This window comes from Salmo trutta, chromosome 5 (assembly GCF_901001165.1).
Source record: "Salmo trutta chromosome 5, fSalTru1.1, whole genome shotgun sequence".
Taxonomy (NCBI): Eukaryota; Metazoa; Chordata; class Actinopteri; order Salmoniformes; family Salmonidae; genus Salmo; species Salmo trutta.
Genome location: NC_042961.1, coordinates 47,366,978 through 47,382,603, shown reverse-complemented (window position 1 = coordinate 47,382,603; position 15,626 = coordinate 47,366,978). Strand labels below are relative to the sequence as shown.

The 15,626-nt window shown below is 42.1% G+C and overlaps 1 protein-coding gene across 2 annotated transcripts; it reads right to left on the bottom strand.

The window, feature by feature from the left end:
• Positions 1-2,112: 2,112 nt before the first annotated feature.
• LOC115194290 (dnaJ homolog subfamily C member 3) lies at positions 2,113-14,332 on the bottom strand. Of its 2 annotated transcripts, none has more exons than XM_029753897.1 (12): positions 13,615-14,332; positions 13,122-13,232; positions 12,643-12,767; positions 12,353-12,427; positions 11,445-11,588; positions 10,994-11,175; positions 10,611-10,730; positions 7,941-8,046; positions 7,546-7,666; positions 4,792-4,924; positions 4,410-4,558; positions 2,113-4,180 (listed from the first exon to the last, which is right to left on the bottom strand). In XM_029753897.1, the coding sequence occupies exons 1-12, from the start codon at positions 13,697-13,699 to the stop codon at positions 4,032-4,034; spliced, it is 1,500 nt and encodes a 499-aa protein (XP_029609757.1). In that variant the 5' UTR covers positions 13,700-14,332; the 3' UTR covers positions 2,113-4,031. The 2 variants fall into 2 exon arrangements, with proteins under 2 accessions (XP_029609757.1, XP_029609758.1); XM_029753898.1 differs by having other exon boundaries at positions 13,596-13,685.
• Positions 14,333-15,626: the final 1,294 nt, after the last annotated feature.

The window sequence follows — 15,626 nt, the reverse complement described above, 5'->3', positions numbered from 1 at the left end:
ACAACCACACTACTGAACTGCACAACTACTGACCACTACTACTGGCTAGGGTTTGGCATTTGAAATTATCCCTTTTGAATAATATCATTAAAGTAACACTTTTTAAACTTCTTCCACTACCACAAAACTACTTTTAAAAGAGCTTTACCAAGCCCCACAACTTTACTTGTAAAGTTACCATCTAGTTATTGGTTGTGATTACAGTGTAGTAGGAAACCAAATGGTAGGCGTGTCAAACAAATTATTAAAGTACACATAAACATTAATTTTCATGGAACTAGACAGACTACTGCCTGCTAGATTGCTGGAAGATGATTCTCATATTTGCACAACAATAAAAAGACAACTCAAACAAGAGCTAGAGATGGCGAACTATCAGTATTGTACAAACAATTTTTAAACTTTCTTCAAAATAAGATCACACCATCCACATAAAAACTGGGTTTGTTTACATATTTTAATTGTTTTTGAATATTTCAGTTGATTCTGTTTGGCAATGTAAAAACTGTCCATAGCAACTAAAACCAGGAGAAAACCTCCATAGAAACAAACCCCAGAAAATAACCCATCCCAAGCAGTTAAATTAACAAGGTTATCACATTAAAATGATGTACAGTGCCTTCAGAAAGTATTCATACCCCTTGACTTATTCCACATTTTATTGTTACAGATGGAATTCAAAATGGATTAAAGTCTCACCATCTCTCCTAACAGGTGAATGCACATTTTTTAAAAACGAAACACAGAAATATCTAATTTACATGCATATTCACACCTCTGAGTCAATACTTTGTAGAAACACCATTGGCAGTGATTACAGCTGTAAGTCTTTCTGGGTAAGTCTCTAAGAGTTTACCACACCTGGACTGTGCCACATTTACCCACTATTCTTTTCAAAATTATTCTAGCTCTGTTAAATTGATTGTTGGTCATTGCTAGACAACCATTTTCAGGTATTGCCATAGATGTAAGTATATTTAAGTCAAAACTTCTTGGTAAACAACTTCAGTGTAGATTTGGCCTTGTATTCTAGATTATTATCCTGCTGAAAGGTGAATTAATCTCCCAGTGTCCAGTGGAAAGCAGACTGAACCAGGTTTTCCTATAGGATTTTGCCTGTGCTTAGCTCCATTGTTTCTTTTTCATCCTGATAAACTCACCAGTCCTTAACGATTACAAGCATACCCATAACATGATGCAGCAACTAAAACAAATCATTAAAATCCAGACGGAAAATATTTACACAAGAAGCAACCTAATATCACACAGTCAAACTCTGTCATCCCCCAACTTTTCGGACCGTTTCCGCATGTGATGGCTGAGTGAAAGGTTTCGTGTGTATAGATCTCTGCGCTCCATTTAGTTAGTCTGCCTTTTTTTTTTTGCTTGAAAATATGGCAAGTGGTACTCAGTAATGTGTTATTGCATTTTTCCCCAAACATAACACTTTTATATTCAGGACAAAAAGGGAATTGCTTTGCCACATTTCTTGCAGTATTACTTAAGTGCCTTGTTACAAACAGGATGCATGTTTTAGAATATTTTTATTCTGTATAGGCTTCCTTTTCACTGTCAATTAGGTTAGTATTGTGGAGTAATTACAATGTTGTTGATCCATCCTCAGTTTTCTAACACAGCCATTAAACTCTAACTGCTTCAAAGTCACCATTGACCCCATGGTGAAATCCCTGAGCGGTTTCCTTCCTCTCCTGCAACAGAGTTAGGAAGCACGCCTGTATCTTTGTAGTGACTGGGTGAATTGATACACCATCTAAAGTGTAATTAATAACTTCACCATGCTCAAAAGGGATATTCAATGTCTGCTCTAAATATAAATATTTTCAACCCATCAATCAATAGGTGCCCTTCCCTACGAGGCATTGGAAAACCTCCCCAGTCTTTGTGGTTGAATCGATGTTTGAAATTCACTGCTCGACTGAGGGACCTTACAGATCATTTCCTGTGTGGGGTACAGAGATGAGGTAGTCTTTCAAAAAGTATGTTAACCACTATTGGACACATAATATTCCATGCAACTTGTGACTTGTTAAGCACATTTGTACTCCTGAACTTATTTAGGCTTGCCATAAAGTGGTTAAATACTTAACTGAAGACATTTCAGCTTTTTAATTTGTTAATTTATGAAAACATTATTCCACTTTGACATTATGGGGTATTATGTGTAGTCCAGTCAAAGACATCTCAGTGCAATCAATTTTACATTCAGGCTGTAACACAACATGTGGAGAAAGTCAAGGGGTATGAATACTTTCTGAAGGCACTGTAGTTTAGCAGTCAGTGACATTCAAAGCTTTCAGTTACAGCTATACTGTATCCTTAGAACTCAATGTATGTTAATAGTTGATGGGATGATAGACAGTCCATACATTTTGTAGTCCATAATTTGTGACACATTAAAACGACTCAATAGTTTCTTCGTTGTTGCAGTGAGTCCCTTCAGTTGCTTTGAACCGTGGAACACATTTTCAGTAACATGAGGAGTGGTTATTAAAAAGAAAATAGACAAAATACAAAAAGTGCAAGTTTTCAGACATGCTTTGAAATCAATGAAAAAGGAGAGAGAATGCAACAACACAGGCTCTTTCAGGAAGTAGACAGACAAGCTTCATGCACACCCTTTTGATTGGGTACACAACTAGGAAGGAGTCGTGTGATTGGCATTGAGAAAGGACTCATCTTTATATCTGTGCAATTATAGCAAGCTCAATTTTTAGTCAATTTTCTTCACGATTGGCTGATCATCAGCCAATGAAGATGGAAGTCCCTCCCAGTTGACTACATTACAACATTCAGAGCTTTGCAGATAGAAATATAACAAACAGAACGACATCAATCTCTTGTAAAATATTTGAAAACTCTGAATGTTGTATTGTTCTGAATATAATCTGTCTGAGTAGCTTGGGTGTCAGTCTGAATCTGATTTTATCCGACTTGAGCTCGTCTTAGCATAATGGATAAAGAGTCCGACACCCAGGCTATTGTAGCAGAGCAAAAACCAAAAGAGCTACGTTGTTACCAAAACGAGCCCTTTGCAGTTTTTTTTTCACGCCTCATTCTTCCTCAAACACAAAGCAAAAGCAGCAGACAGACATCCCAAAGAAAAAGAACATGGATACTGGAGGAGGGATGCACTGATGTCATCAACAGCCTGGGCCTAGTTGGGAGGACTGAACAGCGCACCTATACCAGTCTTCATTCTCGCATCTTCGACCACTCGAGTGGAAAATTGCAATTGCTCCAGAACAGAGCAGCACGTATTGCACTTAGATGAACACGGAGGGTGAATATCAGTGGTATGCATGTCAATCTCTTTTGGCTCAAAGTTGAGGATTGATTGACTGCATCACTATTGGTCTTTGTGTGAGGTGATGATGGGTTAAAAAAGGTACTGAACTGTCTGTTCAAGCAGTTGGTACACAGTTCAGTACCACTCAAGACATGCAGCCAGAGGACTCTTCATAGTCCCCAGGTCGAGAACTGAGGCTGAGAAACACACAGTATTAAATTAGAGCCATGACTACATGGAACTCTGCCACCCCAGGTAACATTATCAGCCAGCCATAAAACCAGACTTAAAAAAAACACCTCACGACGCAGACTGTGGAGAGACACAGACATTTTTATATGTATTGTATTATGTATATTATTTGATTTTCGTTTCAACCCCAGGAAGAGTAGCCACTGCCTTGGAAGCGGCCAATTGGGGATCCTAATAAAATACTTAAATACTTTTCAGAGTCAACTGCCGACAACATTGTCACTCAGTTTCATCCATGTAGAATCTGTGGTAGGAAAGTTTAACTCCGTACAACTCCACCCCTGGCGGGACAGTAGTAGTCCACCGCCTTTGACAGTCTTTCACGTCCCCGTAGTCTCATTACATTACACAATCCCCCAAACCCGACACCTGGGTACATCCATAAATTACTCCGCGCGTTGTCATAGGCCTTAAATCCTCCAATCGTAGGTCCTTTCCGGTTCCGTCAGCCCCCCCATGTTTCTCGTCCTCGCTAGTGGTTGAACTTGAAGTGGTAGTTGCCGCCGGACTCGAAGGGGTTGAAGTGGAAGGGCCATCCTTGGCCACCCTGACCCCCTCCTCCACCCTGCTGGCTCTCTGGGTCCAGGGGGTCCTCGCCCGAGTCAAATTTCTGACGCATTTCTACAGGGGATGGAGAGACGTGCGAATAAGCAACAAGTTAATCTTGGTTCCGGCTAGGTTTTCAACAGAAATGTAGATTCCTGAAAACAGGATGTCATCATACTGCAAATAGGTTACAGCTTCCTAAATACAATCATACCAGGTATACATTTTCCAATATGGGAGGGGTTAATAGTACTCTTATCTACAAGCTTGACGAACACCATCAGGTGCATATACAGTACAGTACCTGGGTCGGTGAGCACCTCTTTAGCAGAGGCGATGTCGATGAACCTTTTCTCCGCCTCCTTCTTCTCTGCCTCCTCTCTGAAGTTGTCAGGATGCCACTGTTGGGCCAGCTTCCTGTACGCCTTGATGATTTCCTGTTTGTTGGCACTCCTGGAGAAAAATAACATAAGTTAAGATAAAAGACTGTTTGAATACAAGGAGCACATGCATTCCAATTTCCCTGAGGTTATCACAGAGGTTGGTGAAGATTATTTCAACATCATGAACTTCTCACTTGTCCAGTTGCTTAAAGATTACATAGACAGTAGATTATGTCAAGGAAGGAAGGAATTATGTTTTTAAGAAATATTTGAACAGGACTCCCTTCTCTAGGTCAGCCATACCTATTGACACCCAGGATCTTGTAATAATCTCTCTTCCGGGAGAGCTTGAGCAGTTTCTGGGCTCGCTCTAGACCTTCCCTGATCTCATTGCTCTCCTTGTCAAACTCCCTTGCTTCCTGGTAGTCTTCCACCGCTAGAGATGGAGGGAGGGAGAGGTAAAAGAAAGAAAGGCAGAGACAGAAAGAAAGATCAAATGGATACTTGACAAAGCTGGCACAATGATCCCACTGGGATTTGTCTGCAGTAATCAAGACATTCACATATTTTACATGTCAGTCATTTAGGAGACACGCTTATCCAGAGTGACTTACAGTTAGTGCATTCATCTTAAGATAGCTAGCTGAGAACCAGAAATCACAGTAAGAACATATCTCATTAAAGTAACTATCAGCAAAGTCAAAGCCAGTAAGAGGAGAAAAGTCTTAGTTCAGGCTTTAGACTGGCTCCTGGCTACAAACACTGGGTTACATGGCAAGTGTGGGTTCCCCTGAGCTACAAAAAGCCCACAAGTAAACAAAGGCAGTGTTTGAGTACTTGAGGGAGTGAAAAACAATGCAAAATAAAGTGTTATCATTCCATGCCATCATTCTCTCTGCTACAGTAATAGATGGAGAAAGCAGTGGTTTAAAGAACTCAAGTAAAAATACTTTAAAGTACTACTTAAGTAGTTTAGGGTGTCTGTAGTTTACTATTTATATTTTTGACAACTTTTACTCCACTACATTCCTAAAGAAAATAATGTACTTTTTACTCCTTACATTTTCCCTGACACCCAAAGGTACTCGGTACAGTTTGAATGCTTAGCAGGACAGGAACATTTTCTAAATTCACACACTCATCAAGAGAACATCCCTGGTCATCCCTACTGCAGACTCACTAAACAAATACTTTGTTTGTAAATTATGTCTGAGTGTTGAACTGTGCTCCTGGCTATCTGTAAATAAAAAAAATGAAATTGTGTCGTCTGGTTTCCTTAATATACAATTTTTTTGAGCAAAGGGAACACTTAAACAACACATCCTAGATCTGAATGAAAGAAATAATCTTATTAAATACTTTTTTCTTTACATAGTTGAATGTGCTGACAACAAAATCACACAAAAATAATCAATGGAAATCCAATTATCAACCCATGGAGGTCTGGATTTGGAGTCACACTCAAAATTAAAGTGGAAAACCACACTACAGGCTGATCCAACTTTGATGTAATGTCCTTAAAACAAGTCAAAATGAGGCTCAGTAGTGTGTGTGGCCTCCACATGCCTGTATGACCTCCCTACAACGCCTGGGCATGCTCCTGATGAGGTGGCGGATGGTCTCCTGAGGGATCTCCTCCCAGACCTGGACTAAAGCATCCGCCAACTCCTGGACAGTCTGTGGTGCAACGTGGCATTGGTGGATGGAGCAAGACATGATGTCCCAGATGTGCTCAATTGGATTCAGGTCTGGGGAACGGGCGGGCCAGTCCAGAGCATCAATGCCTTCCTCTTGCAGGAACTGCTGACACACTCCAGCCACATGAGGTCTAGCATTGTCTTGCATTAGGAGGAACCCATGGCCAACCGCACCAGCATATGGTCTCACAAGGGGTCTGAGGATCTCATCTCGGTACCGAATGGCAGTCAGGCTACCTCTGGCGAGCACATGGAGGGCTGTGCGGCCCCCCAAAGAAATGCCACCCCACACCATGACTGACCCACCGCCAAACCGGTCATGCTGGAGGATGTTGCAGGCAGCAGAACGTCCTCCACGGTGTCTCCAGACTCTGTCACGTCTGTCACGTGCTCAGTGTGAACCTGCTTTCATCTGTGAAGAGCACAGGGCGCCAGTGGCGAATTTGCCAATCTTGGTGTTCTCTGGCAAATGCCAAACGTCCTGCACGGTGTTGGGCTGTAAGCACAACCCCCACCTGTGGATGTCGGGCCCTCATACCACCCTCATGGAGTCTGCTCCTGACCGTTTGAGCAGACACATGCACATTTGTGGCCTGCTGGAGGTCATTTTGCAGGGCTCTGGCAGTGCTTCTCCTGCTCCTCCTTGCACAAAGGCGGAGGTAGCGGTCCTGCTGCTGGGTTGTTTCCCTCCTACGGCCTCCTCCACGTCTCCTGATGTACTGGCCTGTCTCCTGGTAGCACCTCCATGCTCTGGACACTACGCTGACAGACACAGCAAACCGTTCTTGCCACAGCTCGCATTGATGTGCCATCCTGGATGAGCTGCACTACCTGAGCCACTTGTGTGGGTTGTAGACTCCATCTCATGCTACCACTAGAGTGAAAGCACCGCCAGCATTCAAAAGTGACCAAAACATCAGCCAGGAAGCATAGGAACTGAGAAGTGGTCTGTGGTTACCACCTGCAGAACCACTCCTTTATTGGGGGTGTCTTGCTAATTGCCTATAATTTCCACCTGTTGTCTATTCCATTTGCACAACAGCATGTGAAATTTATTGTCAATCAGTGTTGCTTCCTAAGTGGACAGTTTGATTTCACAGAAGTGTGATTGACTTGGAGTTACATTGTGTTGTTTAAGTGTTCCCTTTATTTTTTTGAGCAGTGTATAAGAAATGTTTAATGATTTATACTTTTACGTTTGATACTTAAGTATATTTCAAACCAAATACTTTTAGACTTATACTCAAGTAGTATTTTACTGGGTGACTCACTTGTACTTGAGTCATTTTCTTTTAAGATATCTTTACTTTTACTCAAGCATGAAAAATTGGGTACTTTTTCCACCACTGGGTGAAAGTACCTTTCTCGTAGTCCTGGTTGAGGATGAAAGCCTCAGCTCTGTCTCGGAGGATGTTGATGTTGCGTGGGTCTCTCTGGTGGGCTTCAGAACAGATGTCTATTGCCTTAGCAGCCATCTTGTTCTGGTGGAGAAAAATGGAACAACGTCTATTAAGCATTATTATTGGTTCCCAGTCCATTAGTAATTACTTAATCATTAAGTAATATACTTTTATAAAAGTTATGTGAAGTCAGCGGTAGTTAAAGTCATTATGAGAATTTGAAGACACTACCAACGAATTTCTGACTTTAGTAGAAGAACAGGCCAAGCTATTACTATCAAATGACTATGGCTGAGGCCATGGTAACGGTCCACTCCATAGGTTAAATCTTTCTACAGTATGTGATGGGACTCACCTTGACCAGGCAGAAGCAGATCCTCTCATTGGCCTTGTTGGTGTAGTATGGGACATTAGGCTCTGTTCTCATCACTGACTCATACTTGACTATGGCCTCCTGATACCTGAGAACAAACATTTAATAATAATATACATTTTAGAGCAACAAGACATAAATACAACCACCATACAATAGTCATAACTAAAATCAACCAAAGTGGATACAAATAGGTTTGGTGCTAAAACCGTAATAGAAAGCTGAGAAGAAACCTAAAATATAAAACTGTCAAAGGAACACAAGGAGTGAAATTCTAAAACACAAAGCATGGGAACTGAAACATAAGCCCACAGAGGGACTACCATTTTAGACCACATAGGAAGGCAGGGATTGACATTAAGGGTTGCCCTATTGCATGGGGCTGAGCAGTCATACAAGTTGGGCCTGCTCTGAGGTTGCCCCATTTAAACAACCAAAATGCAAAGAATTCCAGCAGCCTAAGACAGGTTTTTCTGGTTGTTTAAGTGAAAGGCCAAACATTTATGGAAGTCGGGCAAGTTGAGCCTGCTCAGATTCTTTTTACTGAACAAAATACAAAAGAACTCCAGTACTGATCTTTCTGATTCCTCCACTATGTGTAGGCAAAAAGGCAGACAATATATTCCACTTCTGCATGTAAATAGCTCATTTACATTTTCGGGCAAGAAGCTGATTAAACAGCATGATCATTACACAGGTGCACTTTGTGCTGGGGACAATAAAAGGTGAATTTAAAATATGCAGTTGTCACACAACACAATGCCACAGATGTCTCAAGTTGAAGAAGTGTACAATTGGCATGCTGACTGCAGCAATGTCCACCAGAGCTGTTGGCAGAGAATTTAGGAGTATTTCTGTCTGTAATAAAGCCCTTTTGTGGAGGAAAAACCTCATGGCTCGGCCTGACTCCCCAGTTGGTGGCTGCACCCCTGCCCAGTCATGTCAAATCCACAGATTAGGGACTAATACATTCATTTAAAATTGACTGATTTCCTTATATGAACTGTACCTCAGTAAAAACATATACACTACCGTTCAAAAGTTTAGGGTCACTTAGAAATGTCCTTGCTTTTGAAAGCAAAACATTTTGTCCATTACAATAACATAAAATTGATCAGAAATACAGTGTTGACATTGTTCATGTTGTAAATGACTATTGTTGCTGGAAACGGCTGATTTTTTATGGAATATCTACATATGCGTACAGAGGCCCATTATCAGCAACCATCACTCCTGTGTTCCAATGGCACATTGTGTTAGCTAATCCAAGTTTATCATTTTAAAAGGCAAATTGATCATTAGAAAACCCTTTTGCAATTACGTTAGCACAGCTGAAAACTGTTGTTCTAATTAAAGAAGCAATAAAACTTATTTAGTTGAGTATCTGGAGCATCAGCATTTGTTGGTTTGATTACAGGCTCAAAATGGCCAGAAACAGACCTTTCTTCTGAAACGTGTCAGTCTATTCTTGTTCTGAGAAATTAAGGCTATTCCATGCGAGAAATTGCCAAGAAACTGAAGATCTCATACAACGCTGTGTACTACTCCCTTCACAGAACAGCGCAAACCAGAATAGAAAGAGGAGTGGGAGGCCCCAGTGCACAACTGAGCAAGAGGACAAGTACATTTGAGTGTCTTGTTTGAGAAACAGACGCCTCACAAGTCCTCAACTGGCTTTTCTTTGCACTCTGCCTAGAAGGCCAGCATCCCAGAGTCGCCTCTTCACTGGTGTTTTGCGGGTACTATTTAATGAAGCTTCATTAAATAGTACCCGCAAAACACCAGTGAAGAGGCGACTCTGGGATGCTGGCCTTCTAGGCAGAGTTGCAAAGAAAAAGCTATATCTCAAACTGGACAATAAAAATAAAAGATGAAGATGGGCAAAAGAACACAGACACTGGAAGACTGGAAAAAAGTGTTATGGACAGACGAATCTAAGTTTAATGTGTTCGGATCACAAAGAAGAACATTAGTGAGATGCAGAAAAAAATGTAAGATGCTGGAGGAGTGCTTGACGCCATCTGTCAAGCATGGTGGAGGTAATGTGATGGTCTGGGGGTGATTGTAAAGTGGAAGATTTGTAAAGGGTAAAAAGGATCTTGAAGAAGGAAAGCCATCACTCCATTTTGCAACGCCATGCCATACCCTGTGGACGGCGCTGAATTGGTACCAATTTCCTTCTACAACAGGACAATGACCCAAAGCACAGCTCCAAACTATGCAAGAACTATTTAGGGAAGAAGCAGTCAGCTGGTATTCTGTCTATAATGGAGTGGCCAGCACAGTCACCGGATCTCAACCCTATTGAGCTGTTGTGGGAGCAGTTTGACCGTACGGTACGTAAGAAGTGCCCATCAAGCCAAACCAACTTGTGGGAGGTGCTTCAGGAAGCATGGGGTGAAATCACTTCAGATTACTTCAACAAATTGACAACTAGAATACCAAAGGTCTGCAAGGCTGTAATTGCTGCAAATTGAGGAATCTTTGATGAAAGCAAAGTTTGAAGGACACAATTATTATTTAAATGAAAAATCAATATTTAAAACCTTGTCAACGTCTTGACTATATTTCTTATTAAAAAAATACAAAAAATTATATGTATAATTTTTTCCCCCTTCAGAGCAGGCTCAACTTGCATACAGTGGTACTGACCTCGCCTCTTCGATGTGCTCCTCGGCAGAGTCCAGCTGCTTGCTGAGCTTCTTCACCTGTTTGTAGTGGGACAAACAGTCCTTGTCATCCTGGTCCAGCTTCAGACATTCTCGGACGTGACTGCACAGAGAGAGATTTACATATAATGTAAAGCGGATTGAGATTCTTTTTCATTTATTTTTTTCATGAATTTTGAAAGAGTGAGTATTCTTTACCAACTGACAAACCTCAAGTGCCACAATCAACCACAAATGCAAAAACTCAAACCAATGTTGCTCTGAAGCCCAAAACCTCTTCATTTACATGTATTTGCTTGATAAACGTGGTTGATTGTTTGCTTAAATCACACCTCCCCATCACTAATACATTCCTTCTGAGCGTACCCTAGTGACTCCTGGTGCTCTCCCAGGCTATAATGCAGGGTGCTGAGCTTGAGGAAGGCAGCTCGGTTGTCATTCCTCAGCCGGGTGGTGGGAGTCAGGTCCTGGATGGCCTTCCTGGGGTCTCCCAGGCGGATGTAGCATTCAGCCCGGAGCTCCCGAGTCTCAGGGTCCCAGGGGGAGAGCTGAGGAGAAAGAGAGGTAAGGTCAGTGGTGTGAATTTTCCGTATTTATGATTTGATACAAGACTGTTGAAGTATAGTACAGCACTGTTTGATGATGAAGGTATTGCTTAATTGAAAAAGCATTTTTCTCCATCCTCAGACTAGGCCCTGTGACAGAGGGAGCCCCTACCTCCATGACAAGGCCCAATTTCTAGGCCCTGCAGCAGAGCTAACCCCTACCTCCATGACCAGGCCCAATATCTTGGCCCTGTGGTGGAGCTAGCCCCTACCTCTACGATGCGGTCCAGCACAGTGATGGTGGTGCTGTAGTCTCCTCTGTGGTGGGCCGCGTGGGCATCCTCCCGCAGCTCCTCCAGCTCGTTGGCCCTCATCAACTGGTCCTGCGCCTCCTCCTGGTCAGGGGAGCGCTGCAGCTGAGGAGGAGGAAGTAAATTAAATAGAAAGGTTGAGTTTCTGAAGAAACTGTGACATATTTATTACAAGCTTATAATTGCTATAACAGATCACTCATATCAAGTCTAAAAATACACAACACATCAAGTCTAATCTAATCCTTCAGATTCCCTTTACCTCGCCCACACCACATAATTGCAGTAACAAAATGATAATGAATTAGATTTTTTTTGAAGCGCAACATGAGACAGTGAAACGATATGATGATGGTATGAGCATTCGGAAAATATAGCAGTGAGAAGTAGCAGCATTATAAACTCAGCAAAAAAAGAAACGTCCTCTCACTGTCAACTGCGGCATCTTAGGCGTCTCACAGTACGGACATTGCAATTTATTGCCCTGGCCACATCTGCAGTCCTCATGCCTCCTTGCAGCATGCCTAAGGCACGTTCACAAAGATGAGCAGGGACCCTGGGCATCTTTCTTCTGGTGTTTTTCAGAGTCAGTAGAAAGGCCTCTTTAGTGTCCTAAGTTTTCATAACTGTGACCTTAATTGCCTACCATCTGTAAGATGTTAGTGTCTTAACGACCATTCCACAGGTGCATGTTCATTAATTGTTATGGTTCATTGAACAAGCATGGGAAACAGTGTTTAAACCCTTTACAATGAAGATCTGTGAAGTTTTGTATTTTTACGAATTATCTTTGAAAGACAGGGTCCTGAAAAAGGGACTTTCTTTTTTTGCTGAGTTTAGTAGTTATATTTCTAAGCATCTAGACTTACCACAGTCTCAAAGTCCTCCCGGGCCTCCTGGGTGTTGCCCTGCTTCAGGAGGATATTCCCTCTCTGCAGTCTGGCCTGGAAACATGGAGGCAGTAAGAGGAGAGAGAAACAATGAGGGAGGGAGCCAGAGAGGGTGACATAGGACACAAAGACAGAGAAAGATACAGGTAAACAGGCAGAGATAGAGAAAGAAAGAGTTAATAACAATATCTCAACATTGTGTCCACAACTGTGATTTATCATGACAACAGAGATTATATTATTGTTGATGACTATCTGTGTCCACTTACAGCCAGGAAGTCTGGTTTGAGCTGGATGGCTCGCGTCAGGTCTGGAAGGGCTGATTTGGACTTCCCCATGGCCAGAAACACAGCTGCCCGCTTGTAGTAGGTGAGGTAGTTCTTAGAGTCTCCCTCTGAGGGGAGGCATAGGGTTGAATACATTCAATTAGTAGGTGATCACATACTTTAGATCTAGCTATTTTCATGTGGCTACACTGATTACATGGCCATCCATTGACTGAAAGTGTGTAGGTATAAATGGTCAATGTATTCATCTAAGTGAAAGACAGTGAGATCTGAAAGGATGCATGACAAAGTTGGCATATAACGATTCATCCGTTGGAAGGACTGTGTTACGCAATGCAGCAGCCTGACTTATTTTTAAGAGAGGGTACTAACGGAGGGAGAGACAGACAGACACAAAGGCTACAGGCTGGGATCTATGGATGTTTGAGCTCTGATAACGCGTGTCTGGTTGGTAACCTTACCCACTGCATAGTGGTAGTGGGACAAAGCCTCCGCCAGTTGACCGGCGGCCAACAGCTTACGTCCCATCTCCAAGTGCTGCTCAATCTCCACATGAGTTGCCCCCAAGACACCTGAAAGAACACTGTGTGCGTGAGCCTCCAAGAAGGCCCCAAAGCAATACATATAGCTAGTTCAGCTAACCACATAGGAACGGACTTTAATGCAGGAAACAGAGTATGTTGTTTAATTCTAAAGGGTTTTGTTAGTAAAGGGGATATTCAAAAGACAAGTGGAAAACCAGCTAAGTTACAGCCAAAGGGTTTGGGTAGCCTAGTTAGCCTACAGCTAGTAGCAAGCAATTGGGGACACACCTGATCTTGCTGAACCATATACAATCGGTCGTAGCTAAGGAAATTACTGAATACTTTAGTTACCGATATTTTCTATGCACAATGCAGGCAGAACTTTTACAGCACAAAACACAAGCTAACTACCTTGTCTGTCTTGTCTTACCGTCCAACTGGATGTCTAGAATGACACAGAGCAGTGACAAGGAAGACAGGACCCCGTTGAGACCTTTCCGTCGACCCGACTCCATACTTGAATACTTCAAACTTCTCCCGGAGTGGTATATTTCACGTCTCTAATTATATTGTACGCTATCATTTAAACTGTAATTTCCTTCATCGTTTTTCTTCCTGAACCTTTGAGGATAACAAGTGTTCCCATAGTCCGGTTAAGAAATAGTTCCGAGTGACACAGTGGAACGCCACTGGAAGGTTCCTGCAATTTCCTTGCGAAGGACAACACAAATTGTTTAGACAACCAAGAGTGAGCAAAAATATAGCATGAATCTAATATATTGTTGCCATTTTCTCTACGTGGCATGCCATTGAATAACTTCGGCAAATGTCAACAATAGGTGGTTTCTTAAGTGAAACTTCAACCGGTCCCGTTACTGGCCACCTCCTTCACTGATTCAAGCTGCCCTACATTTCTTTAGTGATGTGCAGTTCGCGAACGATTCATTCTTTTTGAACGATTCTTTTTACCGACTCGAGAGTCATGATTCATTTTCTGAGTAATTTGTTCATTTTAGTCGTTAGTTTAACTTGCTAGTGCTGGCATCAACGAGTCCTACAGCATAGGCTGGCTACACGCTCCTCCGGCACAGAAGCTCCAGAGACATGATCAAACCACCAACTGTCTGTCATACACGCGCAAAGAAATAGATCATGAGCATAGAGAAGACAAATTCATGTTTAGAACTGATCATTGATGCAATAAATAATATAAATCATGTATTATTGAACGTTATGATGGACACGGCGTTTTAGAACCAAAACATACACAGCCTCAGAGCCATCTGCTCAACAAACCCGAACTCGAGAACGAATATTTTGGGGGGCTGCAGTTCGCGAACGATATTGTGCTCATCACCCTCACGGCAGTCACGCAATACATTCCGTCAAGAGTCGTTCACAATCTAGTCCGGTTGCGGCCATAACTAGACCTCGTTTCAAATGTATCATTCAATAAATAATCTTTATTGTATGCCTAGAAATCAACAAATGTACATTGTTTAAAGCACACGTTTAAAAGTCTCAGTCACAAATTACAGCTCCATAAGCCCCCTTATGGCAGGGGCTCCTAAACATTTTCTGTCGGGCCCCCCTTCCAGCATTCGGGAACATCACGTACCCCCCTGCGCGCGCAACGTCTATTTCTATGGGCACAAGCACTATTCTAACAAACTGTTCACACTCCTCTTGTTGGTGGAGAGAACTTTGCAATTTTAAAGCGAATTTTCTTGCAATTCTATACATTGTGCCATGTCTAATGTATATTCATGTATTATATGAGTAGCTAAAAAAAATGAAATAAAAATGGGCAAGTTCATCTGGACATTTCTGACAAGTTATAAATAGCTCTCTAAGCTATGCAATGACTAACATGACATGAAGAGCTGATGATGCACTACCCAGTTATGAAATTGCACCTTGAGATGTGAACGAGAGAGCAAAATTACCGTATTAAGATGGCAACTCTGGTGCCAGGATAATGCTGTTCATTCCACTATTACGACTTTCAAGAGTACGTTTAAAGACGCCCCCCTGTAGGGGGTCCCGCGTGCTCTGGTCATAAATGAAAGAAATGAGTCGAAAGATTCGTTCTTTGGACTGAACGAGTCGAAAATATCCGAGTCAGTAATAAGAGCCGAATTCCATTACTAATTTATGTGCGGTGAGTGGCCACTGGCCAGTCCTAGCAGCACACATCCTTGTTGCCTACAAACGTGGGGCGGTCTCATTGGTTGAACTATTTTAGCTCGTACACGAAACTCCCATGTTCTTGTTTGGTACAGAATGCCGTCACTGCACAGGCAGGCATTCCATACAGTGGAATTTACCAGAAATAATCACAGAAGGAATATCATTGATAGGCCTACCCTATGTCTAATTTTCTGTGGTAATAAGAAACATATGTTTGACGATGTTCATTCCTTATTAGATACAAAAAAAATG